At 42.4% G+C, this 18,720-nt stretch overlaps 1 protein-coding gene across 1 annotated transcript in view; it reads left to right on the top strand.

Annotated features, from left to right (window-relative positions):
- Cbl (Cbl proto-oncogene) overlaps positions 1-18,720 on the top strand; it is an 89,904-nt gene that overhangs the window by 12,198 nt on the left and 58,986 nt on the right. Inside the window, exon 2 of the mRNA XM_004667369.2 lies at positions 6,921-7,168. Coding sequence (XP_004667426.1) covers positions 6,921-7,168 — 248 coding nt within the window. The remainder of the gene's footprint in view (positions 1-6,920; positions 7,169-18,720) is intronic.

The following is an 18,720-nucleotide window of genomic DNA, read 5'->3' as shown; positions in this document are numbered from 1 at the left end:
CACCACTGACTGACTGCCATTTCCCTACTGACTTTGGCCTTTTCCTCTAGCTTGGGTTTGCCATGGAGGAAGTCTTCAGAAGAAGCCTTCATTGTGTGAATGGGATCCTAAATATCATTTTCTTTCTTTTATGAAGTATTGCTTAAGAAATATTTTATTTATTCATTTTTGTTTGTAGGTGTTTGAGGTAGTGTCTCACTCTAACCCAGGCTGACCTGGAATTCATTATGTAATCCCAGGGTGGCCTCAAACTCACAGCAATCCTTCTACGTCTGCCTCCCCAGTGCTGGCTTTAAAGGCATGTGCTATCACACCTGGCTCAATATATTAAAAAAATTTTTTTTTTTAAATTTGAGAGAGAGAGAGACAGATAGGCAGACAGACAGGCAGATATATAGAGAGAATGGGTGCTCCAGGTCCTGTAGCCACTGCAGATGAACTCCAGATGCATTTGCTACCTTGTGCATCTGGCTTATTTGGGTCCTGGGGAATTGAACTTGGGTCCTTTGGCTTTGCAGGCAAGCTCTTTAACTGCTAAACCGTCTATCTCTCTAGCCCATTTTTTTTTCATGATTTACTTATTTATTGTTTTTTTGAGGTATCTTTTTTTAGGTTTCTAAACAAGACAGTAGATTTTATTAAAGGGGATTTTTCTGTTTTTTTTTTTTTTAAGTTTTTATTAGCATTTTCCATGATTATAAAAAAATATCCCATGGTAATTCCCTCCCTCCCCCCTTTCCCCTTTGAAATTCCATTCTCCATCATATTTCCTCCCCATCTCAATCATTGTACTTACATATATACATTATCAACCTATTAAGTACCCTCCTCCTTTCCTTTCTCTTCCCTTTATGTCTCCTTTTTAACTTACTGTCTCTAGCCCATTTTTAAATTTATTTGAGAGAGAGAGGCAGAGCAAGTGAGAGAGAGAATGGGCACACTAGGGCCTTTAGCTGCTACAAAGGAAGTCCTTTAAGTATTTTTAGTGGGCTGTTAATGTGCTTGCTTGCAAAGCCAAAGGACCCAGGTTTCATTCCCCAGGATCCACATCAGCCAGATGCATAAGGTGGCACATGTCTCTGGAGTTTATTTGTAGTGGTTGGAGGCCCTGGTGAGTCTTTCTGCCTATTTATCTCTTTCAAATAACTAAAACTAATTTTTTTTTTATTTGAGGCTAGAACAACAGACGGTCCTTTTTTTTTTTTTTTAAGGAGGGAGAGAGGGAGAAAAAAGAATTGGTGTGCTAGGGCCACCAGCTACTGTAATTGAACTCTAGATGTGTATGCCACCCAGTATGCATGTAAGACCTTGCATGCTTGCGTCACCTTGTAAGTGTGGCTTATGTAGGACCTGGAGCTTTGAACATGAGTTCTTTGTCTTGGCAGACAAGCACCTTAACCACTAAGACATCTTTCCAGCCCCCAAATAAAAGACTAAGGGTTGGAGAGGTAGCTTGGTGGTTAAGCGCTTGCCTATGAAGCCTAAGGACCCCGGTTCGAGGCTCAATTCCCTAGAACCCATGTTAGCCAGGTGAACAAGGGGTTGCACGCATCTGGAGTTCGTTTGCAGCGGCTGTAGGCCCTGGCGTGCCCATTTCTGTCTGTGTCTGTCGCTCTCAAATAAATAAAAGTAAACAAAAAAAGACTAAAAAAAATACTATTTTTATTTTGTTTTTTCGAGGTAGGGTCTCACTGTAGCTCAGGCTGGTCTGTAATTTACTATGTAGTCTCAGGATAGCCTTGAACTCAACGGACAATCCTCCTACCTTTGCCTCCCGAGTGCTGGGATTAAAGGTGTGTGCCACCATGCCCCACCTCCTGTTTATTTTAAGCAGAGAAAGAGATAATGAATGGGTATGCCAGGGCCTCCAGCTGCTGCAAATGATCTCCAGATACATATGCCACTTGGTGCATCTGGCTTTAAATGTGTACTGGGTAATCGAACCTAGGTTGTTTAGGCTTTGCAGGCAAGTGCCTTATCCTCTGAGTCATTTCTCTAGCCTCCCACATATATCTTTTTTTTTTGGTTCATTTTTTATTTATTTATTTGAGAGCGACAGACATAGAGAGAAAGACACATAGAGGGAAAGAGAGAGAATGGGCGTGCCAGGGCTTCCAGCCACTGCAAACGAACTCCAGACGCGTGCGCCACCTTGTGCATCTGGCTAACGTGGGACCTGGGGAACCGAGCCTCGAACCGGGGTCCTTAGGCTTCACAGGCAAGTGCTTAACCGCTAAGCCATCTCTCCAGCCCCCCACATATATCTTAAAGCAGGAAGACTATATGGGAATAATTAGTTTCTGGGATCCAGCAAAGAGTGTTGTGACAGCTGCTGTTCTGCTTATCTTAATTCTTTTTTTTTCTTTCAGTGCACAAATTAGTAAACTCCTAAATGGATACAAACTGAGAAGACAGACTGGTAACCACACCTGGCTATTGACAAGTTTTAAAACTTTCTTTAAGAAAATCTTTTATTTATTTATTTAAGAGAGATTTAACTTTTTTTTTTAACTTTATGGCATTGAACATCATTTATTAGTCCCATTGCTAACATTTTATTTTATTTTATTTTATTTTATTTTATTTTATTTTATTTATTTGAGAAGAGAGGGAGACAATGGGCTTGCCAGGGCCTTCAGCCACTACAAATGAACTCCAGATGTATGCACCCCCTTGTGCATCTGTCTTATGTGGGTTCTGGAGAATTGAATTGGGATCCTTTGGCTTTGCTGGCAAATGCCTTAACTGCTAAGCCATCTCTCCAGCCCCTCCATTGTTAAGTTAATTTTTTTTTTTTTTTTTTTTGAGCCCGTCGTTGTGACGCACATCTTTAATCCCAGCACTTGGGAGGCAGAGGTAGGAGATTGGATCACTGTGAGTTTGAGGCCACCCTGAGCCTACATAGTGAATTCCAGGTCAGCCTGGACTGACTAGAGAGAAACCGTACCTCAGAAAACAAACATAAAATAAAATAAAAATGTATTTGAGACAGAGAAAGGGAGAGCAAGGAGGTGAGAATGGGCACATAAGGGCCTCTAGACACTGCAAATGAACTCCAGATGCATGTGCCACCTAATGCATCTGGCTTACATGGGACCTGGAGAATCGAAGCTCCTGGGGTCCTTAGGCTTCTCAGGCAAACACTGTAGGCACTATGCCATCTCTCCAACCTCCATTGTTAACTATTTTAAAAAATATATTTTATTATTTATTTATATTATTTGAGAGAAAGAGAGGGAGGGAGAGAAAGAGGCAGATAGAGATAGAATGGGCGAGTCAGGGCCTCCAGCTGCTGCAAATGAACTCCAAATGCATGTGCCACCTTGTGCATCTGTCTTATGTTGGTCCTTTTTTATGTTGAATCTGGGTCCTTTGGCTTTGTAGCACCATTAACACTAAGCCATCTCTCCAGCCCTCATTGTTAACCTTTTATCAAAAGCTTCCCATAAGAGGGCTGGAGAGATGGTTTACCAGCATTTGCCAACAAAGGCAAAGGATCCTGGTACGATACCCCAGGACCCACATAAACCAGATACAAAAGGGGGCACATGCATCTGGAGTTTGTTTGCAGTGGCTGGAGGCCCTGGCACACCCATATTCTCTCTCTCTCTAATAAATAAAATATAGACAGTATACCATGATCATGCCATGATTACTTCTTGGTCACCATTCTGTCTTTGTCCCTGCTCTGTGCATTCCGTATAGCTGGCTCTGTCCTGTAATTTCAACTCACAGCCTACATGGCACATCTGAGAAGTCTATCTATAAACATATTGCCCTACTTTAATTTTCAAAGGAGAGCCTGAGGTTTTCTTGCTGAGTTTCTTTTTTTTTTTTTTTCGAGGTAGGGTCTCACTCTGGTCCAGGCTGACCTGGAATTAACTCTGTAGTCTCAGGGTGGCCTTGCTGAGTTTCTTTTTATTGTTTTTCATGGCCTGACAGCTTTCCTCAGCTTTAGAGACCTTGTCTTTTCATTTCCATTGTCCACAGCCTGAAGCATTTGCTGAATGGACATAGAGAAAAATCAAAACCTGTCAGGTACAACCTTTAGTTTAACTGCCTCTATATGTACATTTGTTGTTGTCTGCATCCATCCTCACACTCTCTTGGTGTCCCCTCTCCACCCAGATAAGGTTTCACTCTAGTCCAGGCTGACCTGAAATTCACTATGTAAGTCTTAGGATGGCCTTGAATTTATGGTGTATTTCCTACCTCTCTGCCTCCTGAGTGCTGGGATTAAAGGTATATACCTGGTGAAGCCAAGTGATTTTGCTAAATTTTGCATCTGGCTTTATGTAGGTGATTGGGGAATTGAACCCCTGCTGACAGGCTTTGCAAGCAGGTGTGTTTAGCTATCTTCCCAACCTCATGGGTCACCTTTTTGTAGTGCAAGGGATTGAACCCTGGGCCTCCTGCGTCCTAGACAAGCATTGTACCAATTGAGGTACATACTCGGTCGGCCGTTATCTCCTTTTTTTAAAAAAAATATTTGCCGGGTGTGGTGGCACACGCCTTTAATCCCAGCACTTGGGAGGCAGAGGTAGGAGGATCACTGAGTTCGAGGTCACTCTGAGACTGCATAGTCATCCTGGACTAAAGTGAGACCCTACCTTGAAAAACAAACAAACAAACAAACAAACAAACAACAACTACATACACACACACACACACACACACACACACACACACACACACAGTAATACTTATATACAGGGCATGTTTGGCCCTAACTAAACTTTTTATTTATTTATTTATTTGTGAGAGAGAGAAAGAGAGAGGGAGAGAATGGACATGGCCAGGGCCTCAAGCCACTGCAAACAAACTCCAGACACATGCGCCCCCTTGTGCATCTGGCTTATGTGGGTTCTGGGGAATCAAACCATGGTCCTGTGGCTTTGTAGGCAAATGCCTTAACCACTAAGGTATTTCTCCCACCCCTGCTCCTAATTTTTTATTCTCAGTGTTCATCACTTCACTACTTACCATGCACTGTACTGAGGGTGCAACTAGGTAACTATATATATATATATATTTTTTTAAACTTTATTTATTTGAGAGAGAGAAAGAGGGAGAGAGAAAATGGGCACACCAGGGTCTCTAGCTACTGCAAACAAACTCCAGACGTGTGCACTGCTCCATCCCCTTGTGCATCTGGCTTACATGGGTCCTGGAAAATCGAACCGAGGTCCTTTGGCTTTGCAGGCAAATGTCTTAACCGCTAAGCTGTCTCTCCAGTCCAGCTATATTTATTGTAAAGAATATTTTGAATTACAGCATCAAACTTAAAATAGGGCTGGAGAGACGGCTTAGCGGTTAAGGCACTTGCCTATGGAGCCTAAGGACCCAGGTTTGATTCCCCAGTACCTCTGTAAGCCAGATATATACAAAGTGGAGCATGCATCTGGAGTTCATTTGCAGTGGCTAGAGGCCCTGGTACACCCATTCTCTCTCTATCTGCCTCTTTTTTCTGTCAAATAAATAAATAAAATATATTTTTTTAAAATCTTAAAACAGGCTTTGGAATGTAGTTTTTATAAATTGGGAACTTTTTTTGGGGGGGGGTTATTTATTAATTATTTACCTTGTTGCATTTAGAATGAAGTTAGTTGTGTTCCAGTGTGGAGACTTTCTTTTTTTGTTTTTTTCGAGGTAGGTCTTGCTCTAGCTCAGGCTAACCTGGAACTCACCATGTAGTCTCAGCGTGGCTCTGAACTCACGGCGATCCACCTACCTCTGTCTCCCAACGATTGGGGTTAAAAGCGTGCACCACCATACCTGGCCATGTTTTTTTCTTAACTTAAGTTGCTTCCTTGGCTTGATCACCTCATAGGATGAGGAGCTTCCTAACATACTATTAAAATATTAATGCACTAAATATTTTTATTGATTCAGCTTGTCTTCATAGGTAAGACTTTTATTGGGCTGTTTTTCAAGAGTGCCAGAAATGGTGTAGAGAGAATAAAATAATACAGTTTTTAAGTGTATATGGCCTTACTGTTTGAAGAGTTCTTGATGGTTAGTTATTAAATTGGAATTTTGAGGTTGGAATGATGCTCAACAGTTAAAAGTACTTGCTTGCAAATTCTGACAGCCTGTTGTATATCAAGGATCTGTGCTTGTGGTTTTTTTTTTCTGGAATTTTCTGTTGGTATCTTTTCCAGACACAGAAGAACAATACAAAAATAATGTATATATATACACCCACATATCTTTTTTTTTTTAAAGGAAAGTGTACATAATATAGGAATAACTACAAATAATCAGTTTTTTAACAATATAAAATGAATTAATGTCAGTAGTTAGGAACAAAGGTTGTTGGGGCTGGAGCATGAGAACCTGAGTTTGGATCCGCAGTGCCCACATAAAAAGCTGGGCATGGCTGTGTACCTTTCTATCCCCAACACTGAGGAGGGTGTAGATAGCTCAGTGGCTAGCTAGTCTAGTTGAAAACTGGTAAGCTCCAGGGTCAGGGAGACCCTGTCTCAAAGACATATAGTGAAGAGTGATAGAGGACAGCACTGGACCTCTTCCTCTGGGCTCTGCACATGTGTGCACACATGCCATATATACACCAAAAAATGATGGTTATGTTGAATTCTGGAAATTGAGCTTTAAGTGTGGGGTAAGGTGGTACATCTCCCTGTAACACTGGTTCTTGCCTGGGGATTGACAGGCAGGTACTCTACTAGTAAGCTACATGCTCAGCCTTCTCATAGTTTTAAGAACCCACCCTTCTGGGAGGACCATTAGTAACATAAGAGTGATTGCCTATGGAATTGGGTTGTAGATCTTTCCTTACATTCTCACGCATTTTTCATATTTCTGCCAAAGCACATATTTCATAACTTCTTTTTAAACTTAAAAAGGATATTGTCCTTAAGGTCCTCCAAGTAATAGCCATTCTTTTCCATTTGTTGCAGGTGGTGCGGTTGTGTCAAAACCCAAAGCTGGCGCTCAAGAACAGCCCACCTTATATCTTAGACCTGCTGCCTGATACCTATCAGCATCTCCGTACTGTCTTGTCAAGATATGAGGGGAAGATGGAGACACTTGGAGAAAATGAGTATTTTAGGGTGTTCATGGAGAATTTGATGAAGAAAACTAAGCAGACCATTAGCCTCTTCAAGGAGGGGAAAGAAAGAATGTATGAGGAGAATTCTCAGCCTAGGTAATGGAGAAATGCTACACAAATATTAATTCAGGTCTGTGCTTGCCTGTCAGAAATAGTTGAGTTGGTTTGAATTTTTTGATGTGTGTGTATAGTATGTGTGGTGTAGTTGTTTGTTTGTTTGTTTTTGAGGTAGGGTCTCACTCTAGCTCAGGCTGACCTGGAACTTTCAGTTGATCCTCCTACCTCTGCCTCCCCTGTGTGGTGTATTGTGTGAAGTGTATGCAAATGTGTACACAGACATGTATGTGTGTGCGCATGCAAAGGCCAGAGGCGGATGTCGGGTGTTCTCTCCTATTGTCCTTCTACCTCATTTCTCTGAGATTTCACTGTACCTGGAGCTTGTGGGGCTTTGGTTAGAATTACTGACAAGGGAGCCCCAGCAGTCCTCTGGCATGTGACTTCTGCTCTGGGATAGCAGGCAGGCCTGCGTGGCCACACTCAGCTTTTTTACTCGTGTGCTGGATTAAACTGAGATCTCATGCTAGCACAGCAAGTAAGAGCACTGTCTCTGGTTTGAATTTTATATTAATGGTAGTAGAGAATTAATATGTGATATAAAGGTGTGTGTTTTATATAAAAAGTTGATTTGGGGCTAGAGAGATGGCTTAGCAGTTAAGGTGTTTGCCTGCAAAGCCAAAGGCCCAGGTTCAGTTCCCCAGGACCCATGTGAGCCAGATTGTTCAAGGTGGCCCATGCGTCTGGAGTTCGTTTACAGTGGATGAAAGCCCTGGCACGCTCATCCCCCCCACCCCCCCTGTCTGGTTCTTAATCTCAAATAAAATAAAAAAAATGTTTTTTCAGTACTCGGGAGGTAGAGGTAGGAGGATCTTGTGAGTTCAAGACCAGCCTGAGATTACATAGGGAAGTCCAGGTCAGCCTGTGCTAGAGTGAGACCCTACCTCCAAGAACCAAGAAAAACCAAAAAACAAAAAAACAATGCCTTGGAGGGCATTGGACCATCCTTACGTCAGATTTATCTCCGAAAAAAATAGTAATTTATAGTCATTAAAAAAGTTCAGGCAGGGCTGGAGAGATGGTTTAGCGGTTAAGCGCTTGCCTGTGAAGCCTAAGGACCCCGGTTCGAGGCTCGGTTCTCCAGGTCCCACATTAGCCAGATGCAGAAGGGGGCGCATGCGTCTGGAGTTCGTTTGCAGAGGCTGGAAGCCCTGGCGCGCCCATTCTCTCTCTCCCTCTATCTGTCTTTCTCTCTGTGTCTGTTACTCTCAAATAAATAAATAAATAAAATTAAAAAAAAAAAAAGTTCAGGCAGGGTATCCATGACCTCACAATGTCTGACACTACCTACACAAGACCATCATAATAGAGGGAAAAGATCATGACATCAAAATGAAAGAGGCTGACTGAGAGGGAGAGGGGATATGATGGAGAATGGAGTTTCAAAGGGGAAAATTGGGGGAGGGAGGGCATTATCATGGCATATTGTTTACAATCATGGAAATTGTTACTAAAAAAACAAAAAGTATGCAGGCAGTCGATCATTCAGACCCTGAAAATCAGAATGATTGTAAGTAAATGAGAGTTGGAAGGAAAGAAGGTTAAAGTTAAGCTTAGATTTAGAATCTATAGCAAGCATATTAGGTAAATTGTAAGTATGGGATAAAAGGGGAAAAAATAAGTCAGTGGTTTAGATAACTATTTTTGGTTTTTCGAGGTAGTGTCTTGCTCTATCCCAAGTTGACCTAGAATTCACTCTGTAGTCTCAGGGTGGTTTCAAACTCATGGTGCTCCTCCCACCTTGGCCTCCCAAATGCTGGGATTAAAGGTGTGCATCACCACACCTGGCCTGATTGATAGCTTTTGGTGGTCCATACCTTTAATCCTAGCATTCTGGAGGCACAGGTAGGAGGATCACTGTGGTCATGGCCACCCTGAGACTACAGAGTGAATTCCAGGTCCGCCTAGGCTAGAGTGAGACCCTACCTTGGAAAAACAAACAAACAAAAAAAACAGAATGAAGAAAGTATTAAACATTATTAACTCAGTAAGCCATACACAAGCACCAGTGCATCTGGTACTGGAGAATTGAACCTGGGCCTTCAAGCTTTATTTATTTATTTATTTATTTTTTTGAGGTAGGGTCTCACTGTAGCCCAGGCTGACCTGGAATTCACTATGTAGTCTCAGAGTGCCCTCAAACTCATGGAGATCCTCCTACCTCTGCCTCCTGAGTGCTGGGATTAAAGGCGTGCGCCACCACGCCCAGCCCTTCAAGCTTTATAAGTAAGTGCATTTAGCCACTGAGCAATCTCTTCAACCCTCTATTTCCTTTATTTATTTATTTTAATATTTTTTAGAGTATGTGTGTATGCATGTGTAACATAGTGTATGGAAAGTGTGTAATGTAGTGAGGTGTGTGCACTTGTTTGTGCCCTTGTTATGTATATATATATGCTTGCCTGTGATTCTGAGTAGAACTTTGGGCATCACTTGGTTGCTCTTCTTCCTGGTCTGTTTTTGAGTCAGAGTCTTTCTTTTAACTGTTTCTGGAGCTTGCCCAGCTTTGGACTCTCATTGCTGTACTACCCTGTGGGATTAGGAATACAGGTGTGAGTTGCCATGCCCAGATGTTTATATAGTTTCTGGAGATTTGAACTCAGGTGGCATCAGGCCCCTTCAGGTCCTCATGGTGGCTCAGGAAGCATATTTAACTGTTGAGCCATCTCTCTAGCTCTGTATCATTCCTTCTTATTTTTTTAATCATTTATTTAATTTTTGGGGGTGGGTACGAGAACAAGCATAAGTGCCTCCAGCTACTGCCAACTCCAGATGCATACACCACCTTGTGCATCTGGCTTACGTGGGTCCTGGGGAATCGAGTCTTAAAAGGGTCCTTAGGTTTCACAGTTAACCACTTAATCACTAAGCCATCTCTCCTGCCCCTCCTTAGTTTTTCGGCATTGGTACCACATTTTGTTTGTGGACATTGGAGTTGTTTGCACTTCTTAGATGTTATGAATAGTGTGCTGTGAACATTTGTGTACAAAATTTTCATGGCTGTTTTCACTTCTCTGGGTGTGTACTTAGGAGTGGAATTGCTGAGTCATATGGTAATTCTGTGCTTAACATCTTGAGGAGCCTCCAAATTGTTTCCACAGTGGCCTCAGCATTTTTTTTTTTCAAGGAAGTCTCACTGTAGCCCAGGCTGACCTGGAATTCACTATGTAGTCTCATGCTGGCCTCAAACTCAGTGATCCTCCTACCTCTGCCTCCTGAGTGATGGTATTAAAGGTGCACACCACCATATCCACTGACCTCAGCATTTTTATAGTCTCCTAACAGTGTTTGAAATTCTAGTTCCCATCAGCACTTATTACCTTTTTATTTTTTTCTGAGGTAGGGTCTCACTGTAGGCCATGTTGACCTGGAATTCATTATGTGGTCACAGGGTGGCCTTGAACTCATGGCGATCCTCCTACCTCTGCCTCCAAAGTGCTAGGATTAAAGGTGTGCACCACCACAGCTGGCAACTTAGAACTTTTTAATGGTAACCATCTTATACTGAAACAGTAGCTGGAGGTTTTAAAATGAACTTCCCTAGTGAGTAATATAGGGAGTTCTCTTTTCTCATCCATTAGCTTCCAAAGCCTAGCTTTTATTCCAACTTTGAAATTTTTTCTCAGTGGAATAGAAGTATTTCAAAAAGTGAACAGAAGTGTTTATGTTCCTATAGTTCTTTATTAGTTTCCTAAAAATAGATTTCAGTAAGTGTGTCAAATGCTATTGGTAGGTAATGGCAGCTTAGGTCCTTGTATGAAGGAATTTGAACTTGATGGGAAGATTCCCAATTAGATTATGAATACTTTTCTTGCATTTTGGAAGGGGGTAGGAACATACTGGCTATGTCTTTTCAGTCTAAGAGAGAGAGAGTTGGTGAGGGCTTGGACTAACTTGGTGGTAGAGTTGGAAAGAACTGGGCAGAACTTGATGTGTTTTAAAGCATACTAGGACTTGCTAATGGATTGGATAGGTTTCTCAATTGGAGCAACTGGATATAGTGCAGTGGGAAGCCAATGAAAAGATTTTAAACAGGGTAAGGACATGCCCTGATTTGTATTTTTTAGTGGTGGTATTGGCTGGTATCTGGAAAATGGATGAAAGATTTATGTTAGTAACAAGGATGGAAGTAAACTGGGGAGGAGGGTGTTGAAAGAAAATAGCTAAGAAGTAGTGGATTGGAAAAGGATGGGAAAAGGTGACAGGAAGAATCTACAATGATTTCTAGTTTCATTAAGTGCTAATTTAAAGCTTTTCTTTTGACAGAATTTAGGATATAGATATGGGAAAAAGCACGAGTTCCATTTTAGGTATGTTTAAGTTTGAGGGTTTTTTTGTTTGTTTGTTTCTCTTTTTTTTCCCCCTCCACATAGGGTCTTACTCTAGCCCAGGCTGACCTGGAACTCATTCTGTAGTCCCAGACTGGCCTAAAACTCAGTGATCCTCCAACCTCTGCCTCTTGGAGTGCTGGGATTAAAGGTGTGTGACACCAAGTCAAGCAAGCTTGAGATGTTTTTACTGTTTTTACTTGCCATCTAAGTAGATAGCTCAAATAGCCATTGGCTATGTGATTAGGGTTTGGGGTTTAGAGAACTGTGTCATCTGAGATAAGGGAAGACAAGTCAGCAATGGAGACACTAATGGGAGCACCACCAGGGAGGAGAAAACCAGAGGGAGAGTTCTAAAGCCAGGAAAGAGAGAAGATAATAAAAACCATGCTAAATTCACAAAGAAGTGTAAAAATACCAATGAGTATAAAAAGTACTTCAGTGTTATTTGCCTTATTAAAATGGAAAATCCATAACTAGCGTTTCAAAAGAAGATAAAAGCTGGGTGTGGTAGTGCATGCCATTAATCCCAGAATACTCAGGAGGCAGAGGTAGGAGGATTTTTTAAAATTTAAATTTCATTATTAACAAAACATTACTACTTCTGGCCAGGTGTGGTAGTGCACATCCAAAAGGCTGAGACATGGAGAGACTCACTGTGAGTTTGAGGCTAGCCTGGCCTACTAATGATTCCTTGTCTCAAAAAAAAAAGCGGGGGGGGGGGGCTGGAGGGATGGATTAGCGGTTAAGGTGTTTGCCTGCAAAGCCAAGGGACCCAGGTTCGATTCCCCAGGACCCACGTTAGCCAGATACACAAGGGGGCACATGTATCTGGAGTTCATTTGTGGTGGCTAGAGGCCTTGGTGGGCCCATTCTCTCTCTCTTTCTCTGTTAAATAAGTAAAAATAAAACATTTTTTAAAAAGAAAAGGAAAAGCATAAAATCCAAAACTACCAATTGTTTTTCATAAAGCAATAGATCACCTCCCCTTTTTTAAAAAATATATTTTATTTATTTGAGAGAAGGGGCAGGAAGAGAGGAAAGAGAGAGTGAGACAGAGGGAATGGGCCACTGCAAAGGAACTCCAGATGCATGCACCATCTTGTGCTTCTGGCTTATGTGAGTACTGGGGAATTGAACCTGGGTCCTTAGGCTTCACGGGTTTATGTCTTAACTGCTAAGTCATTTCTCTAGTCCTGTAAGTCATTCTTTTAAAATTATTTATTTAAAATTATTTATTTATTAATTTGTGTGTGTGGTCTCTGTCTGTATATGGTTGTGCCATGGTCTCTTACTACTGCATACAAATGCCAGATGCTTGTGTCACATTTTGCATCAGGTTTTATGTAGGTGCTGGGGAAGTGAATCCAGGCCAGCGAGCTTTGCAATCAAGCTCCTTTAAGTGCTGAGCCATCTCCCCAACTCTCCACAGTCCTTCTTTCAAGTAAAAATAATGTGCTGTATCATATATGAAAACCTATGGCAACACATCATGGTGAAAAACAAAGCTTTCAGGATCAGGAGCCAGACATTGAAGCCTGCTTTTGTCATTTATAGTCCACGTGGTTCTGGAGCTGGGGAGATGGCTCATCAGTTGAAGACACTTGGCTTGCCAACTTTGGTAGCCTGAGGTCAATTCCCCAATACCCATGTAAAGTCCAGATGCACAATTGGCATAAGCACCTGGCAGCAAGAGACACTGGTGCATGAACACACCTACACACACACAGAAATAATTTTTTTTTGCTTTGTGTTTTGAGGTAGGGTCTCACTGTAGCCAAGGCTGACTTGGAATTCACTATGTAGTCTCAGGGTGGTCCTGAACTGTTAAGTGATCCTCCTACCTCTGCCTCCCCAGTGCTGGGATTAAAGGCATGTGCCACCACACCCAGCTTAAAAATATTTTTTTAAAGAAAGAAAAAAAAGTCACATTCCTCTCCACAATGTCAGACTGCTACTCTCAGAACTCATAACCTACAACTACATGGTGTATACCTGCAATCCCACTTAGGAGGGCCCTTATTGGAGTGGGGCCAGGGAGGAAGGAAATGAATCTTTAAGGAAAGGAAAGAATCTGGAGAGATGGCTCAGTGGCTGAAGGCGCTTGCTTGCAAAGCCTGATGGCCTGAGTTTGATTCCTCCTAATACCCGCTTAAAGCCAGATGCACAAAGTTGGTCATGCATCTGGAGTTTGCAGTGGCAGAGAGGCTCTGGCATGCCCATTACTTTCTTTCCACATAAAGCTATAAAGCTGGACAGGCATTTGATTGCAATGGAGAGACACTGGGGACACCCCCCCCACACACACACACAATTTTTTTTTTTTTTTAAAGCTGGAAGCTTTGGTAGGCTTCTGTAATCCCAGCACACTGTTAGTGAGATGGAAGATGGAGACAGGAGAATTTCCCAGAGGCTTGTGGAACCTTCAGCAGAGAACAAGAGCAGAGCAAGAATCCAGAGGAAGAAATCGTACCTCAGATTATCCCCACACATGTACTGTGACCTGTATGCCTCAGTACAAACATGCACACATACAATAAGTAAATACTGTATTTTGATTATTTATTTGAGTGAGAGAGAGAGAAAGAAGCAGAGAGGGGGAGAGAGAGAATGGACACTCCAGGACTTCCAGCCACTGCAAATGAACTTCAGACACATGCGTCCTCTTGTGCATATGGCTTATGTGAGTCCTGGGGAATCAACCATGGTCCTTTGGCTTTGCAGCCCCCATTATTTATTTGTTTATTTATTTTAATTTTTTTGTTTATTTATTTATATGAGAGAGATCGAGAGTGAAAGAGGCAGAGAGAGAGTGAGAGAGAGAGAGAATGGGCGCGCCAGGGCTTCCAGCCACTGCAAACGAATTCCAGATGCATGCTGGCTAACGTGGGTCCTGGGGAATTGAGCCTCGAACTGGGGTCCTTAGGCTTCACAGGCAAGCACTTAACCGCTAAGCCATCTCTCCAGCCCAATACTTATTTATTTTTAACAGAATTTCATTTAGTAAGAACAAACCAGGCATGATGGCTCACACCTTTAATCCCAGCACTTCTGAGGCAGAGGTAGGAGGATTGCCAAGAGTTCGAGGCTACCCTGAGACTACATAGTGAATTTCACGTCAGTCTGAGCTAGAGTGAGACCCTACCTTTGAAAACCAAAAAAAAAAAAAAAAAAAAAAAAAAAATTCATTTAATAAAAAAAAGTTTGCTGGGCATGGTGGCGCATGCCTTTAATCCCAGCACTTGGGAGGCAGAGGTAGGTGGATCACCCTGAGTTGGAGGCCACCCTGAGGTTATATAGTGAATTCCAGGTCAGCCTGGGCTAGAGTAAGACTCCACCTCGAAAAACCAAGAAAATAGGTAGAAAAATAAAGTTCATTTCTTTAAAACAGCATTTTAATTACATTCAAACTATATGTACATTTTGCTGACAAATTTTTTTTTTTTTTTTGAGGTAGGGTCTCACTCTGGTCCAGGCTGACCTGGAATTAACTCTGTAGTCTCAGGGTGGCCTTGAACTCACGGAGATCCTCCTACCTCTGCCTCCCGAGTGCTAGGATTAAACGGGTGCGCCACCACACCTGGCGACAAATATTTTTATTATGAGAGTGCTAGAGAGAGAGAATGGGCATGCCAGGGCCTCTAGCCACTGCAAACTAACTTCAGATGTATGCGCCCCGTTGTGAATCTGGCTTACCTGGGTTTTGGGGGGTTAAACCTGTGTCCTTAAGCTTTGAAGGCAAGTGCCCTAACTGCTAAGCCATCTCTCCAGCCCTCAATAAGTAAATAACGATTTTAAAATGGTTTTAAAGATGCCTTATGAAAAAGCTTGCACTAATGTTAACACTGTGTAAGTGCTTTTCCTCAGCAGTCGTTGAAACAGAGGTGCTTTCTGTTCTCATTTTGTCCCACAGAATGCTAGGAAGTACCCTCTGCTTTGATTCTGATTACAGTAATTTGCCTCATTCAGGTGGGGTGGGGGCTGGCTGGCTGTCTATCTAGAGACAAGATCTTATATAGTCCAGGCTGGGCTGGAACTGCTATGTATAGAGGATGAAGTTAGCCTCCGGATCCTCCTGCCTCCACCTCCTAGGTGCTAGAATTATAGGCATGCACCACCACACTGTTTCTTTGTGGAACTGGAAAGCAAATCCAGGGTTTTGTGCATATTAGGCAAACACTCTCATGTGAGCTACATCCCTAGCCCCTCTTAAGATCATTCTTGAGTGAAAATATTTTGTTTTTACTGCAAGTCACAGTGACAAATACAGTGTCTGACTGTATGTATGGTTTGGCACTTCTGTTTTGACTCAGGCTTTTGAAACTAGCAGTCTTACCCACCATTTCCTGGGTGCTATGAAGACAGATGTTACCACTGTGGTAAAGGCAGGTCATGTGATACAGAAGTACTTTTATTATTGGTACTGTGAAAGGGCTTTGAGACCTGTGTGTTATTGGGAATTATTGTAATTAAAAAAAATGTGTTTTGAGGCAGGATCTCACTCTAGCCCAGGCTGATCTGGAATTCACTTTGTAGCCCCAGGCTGGTCTCGAACTCATTGAGATCTCCTACCTCAGCCTCCTGAGAGCTGGGACTAAAAGTGTGTGCCACCATGCCCAGCTTAAAATCTTCTATTTATTTACTTATTTATGAATGAGAGAGGGAAAGAGGCAGATTACAGAGAAAATATGGGCATGCCAGGACCTCTAGCCACTACACATATCTCCAGATGCATGTGCCACTTGTGCATCTGGCTTTATGTGGGTACTGGGAAATTGAATCCAGGTCCTTAGTCTTTGTAGGCAAGTGCCTTAACTGCCGAACCATCTCTCTAGCCTATTTATTTACATATTACTTTTTTTTTTTTTTTTTGGAAGTACGGTCTCATTCTAGCCCAGACTGACCTGGAATTCACTATGTAGTCTCAGGGTGGCTTCGAACTCTCAATGACCCTCCTACCTCTGCCTTCCAAGTGCTGGGATCAAAGGCCTATGCTGCCATACCCAGCCTATTTATTTATTTTGCTTTTTGAGGTAGGGTCTCACTCTGACTCAGGCTGACCTAGAATTGACTATGTAGTATCAGGGTGGCCTCGAACTCATGGCAGTCCTACTTCTGCCTCCCAAGTGCTGGGATTAAAGGTGTGCGCTACCATGCCTGGCCTTTGTGTATGTGTGTGTGCGTGCAGTTGCATCAGGGTCTCTTGCCATTGCAAACAAATGCCAGACCACACACTACTTTTTGTGTTGCCTGGCTTTATGTGGGTAGTGGGGTATTGAACCCAGGCCAGCAGGCTTTGCAGACAAGTGCCTTTAACCATTGGACCATCTTCCCAGTCCCTATTGTAAATTTGTAAAATAAGAATATTTTTATTTGTTCTTTGACAATTTCATACATGCATAATGCTTTTGAGTACATTCATCCCCTATTGTTCTCTTAATACTCCCCCACTGAACACCTACTTCTTCCCAGAAAGTCTTCCTGCTTCCTTCCCTTCTTGTCCTTTGCTGCTGCTGTTTGGCTTTTGTTGACCCACTGGATTTTACTAGGTTGCTTCCCTGAGCATAGATGGGCTTCATTTGCTGGAGTACTGGCAATTTACCCATGGCTACACCACCACAGAGAATTTCATCCTCCTCCAGCAACCATTAACTGACAGTAGCTTCTTGGAGACAGTTGAGGCTTCATGAATCTTTTTCCCATCCATGATGGAATGTTGACATGCCCAATCTTGGGCAGGTAACCACAGCTGCATGTTAATGAGTTCATGAGTGCAGCAGCCTTGCCATGTCCGGAAGAGCACATCCCAACATTCTTCCCACATCCCATTTCTTACATTCTGTCCACTCATTCTGTTACAGTGTTCCCTGAGCCTTGGAGGGGTGATACAGTTGTCCCATTTAGAGCTGAACACTCAGCAGTCACTTCTTAGCACTTGACCACTTGTAAGTCCTTGTTGCCCACTACAGAAAAAAGCAGTATTTAGAAGCAGTTTGACATGTCCATTTAGCAAAACAATAGTAGTAAGTTCCCCCTTTGGGCCTATGACCTCCCCAGCCATGTGCTTTTTTTTTTTTTTTTAATAAGGTTATTATATACAACAGTACCAGGTATGTATTCCCTCCTCTGCTCAAATTTAATCAGGAAGTCATTGGTTAACCCTATAACAATCATGCCACTATTGCACTAGTTAATACACCATGCCTGGCAGGTCAGTATTGGAGCACTCAGGGTCTGCAGCTGTGTAAAATTGTTGGTAAGTTTTCTCCCCCAGCAGTCTGTATAGCATCTTCTGGAACTATAAAAGCTAGACAGCAGAGGTAGCTTCCAGCTAGGTTCTAGTTTGCTATCTCTGTGTCCTGCAACCAAACTGGTATCTTCAGCAGTATGGTCTTACCATCTAGTTCTGATGGGCAGCCAAGAACATTGATAATGCCCTGTATTGTTTTGGGGAACTCTGGGGCCTTCTTAACAATAACTTATAGGGGGTTTTTCTATACCTGGCACTGGGATTTTTGTTTAGTAACTTCTGTTATCTGGAAGCAGCATTACCCACCCAGGTGTAGGGTACCTCTGTTCAAACCCTTTTGTGTTTTGAGACTGGGTCTCACTGTATAGCCCAGGTTAATGCCAAATTGGAGATTCATGTGCCTCAGCCTCCCAAGTACTGGTATTACAGGTGTGCATCACAGTGCCTGGTAGACATTTTAAAAATGTATCATTCACATTATAAAGAATTGACAAAGGAACACAAAGGAGAAGAAAGTGACTATGCTGCTGCTGTTATTTGAGGCCAGTCCTTTCTAATCTCTTAAAGGGTGATCTTTTCATGAACTTTAGATACTGTGTGTTTCTAGAACAAGGCAGGCTCTTTTTTTTTTGTCTTTTATGGTTGAATATTGTATATTTCAGACAGGGAGGCTGTAAGGCTGGGACAGGGATTTTAGTAAGTGTTCAGGTCCTGTAGGTAGCTGCTTGTTTTGCTGGTGAGAAGTTTAGTTTTTATGTTTGGAAATTTTTTTTTTTTTTTGGAGATAGAGTCTCACTCTAACCCAGGCTGACATAGAATTCACTATGTAGTCTCAGGGTGGTCTTGAATCCTGCTACCTGGGCCTCCCAAGTGCTGGGATTACAGACATGCACCACCTTGCCCTGCTTGGACAATGTTTTTATAAATAATTCTAATTTATTCATTTGAAAGAGTGA

This window comes from Jaculus jaculus, chromosome 3 (assembly GCF_020740685.1).
Source record: "Jaculus jaculus isolate mJacJac1 chromosome 3, mJacJac1.mat.Y.cur, whole genome shotgun sequence".
NCBI classification, from domain to species: Eukaryota; Metazoa; Chordata; class Mammalia; order Rodentia; family Dipodidae; genus Jaculus; species Jaculus jaculus.
Note: the sequence above shows the minus strand (reverse complement) of the source record. Positions and strands in the feature narration are given on the sequence as shown.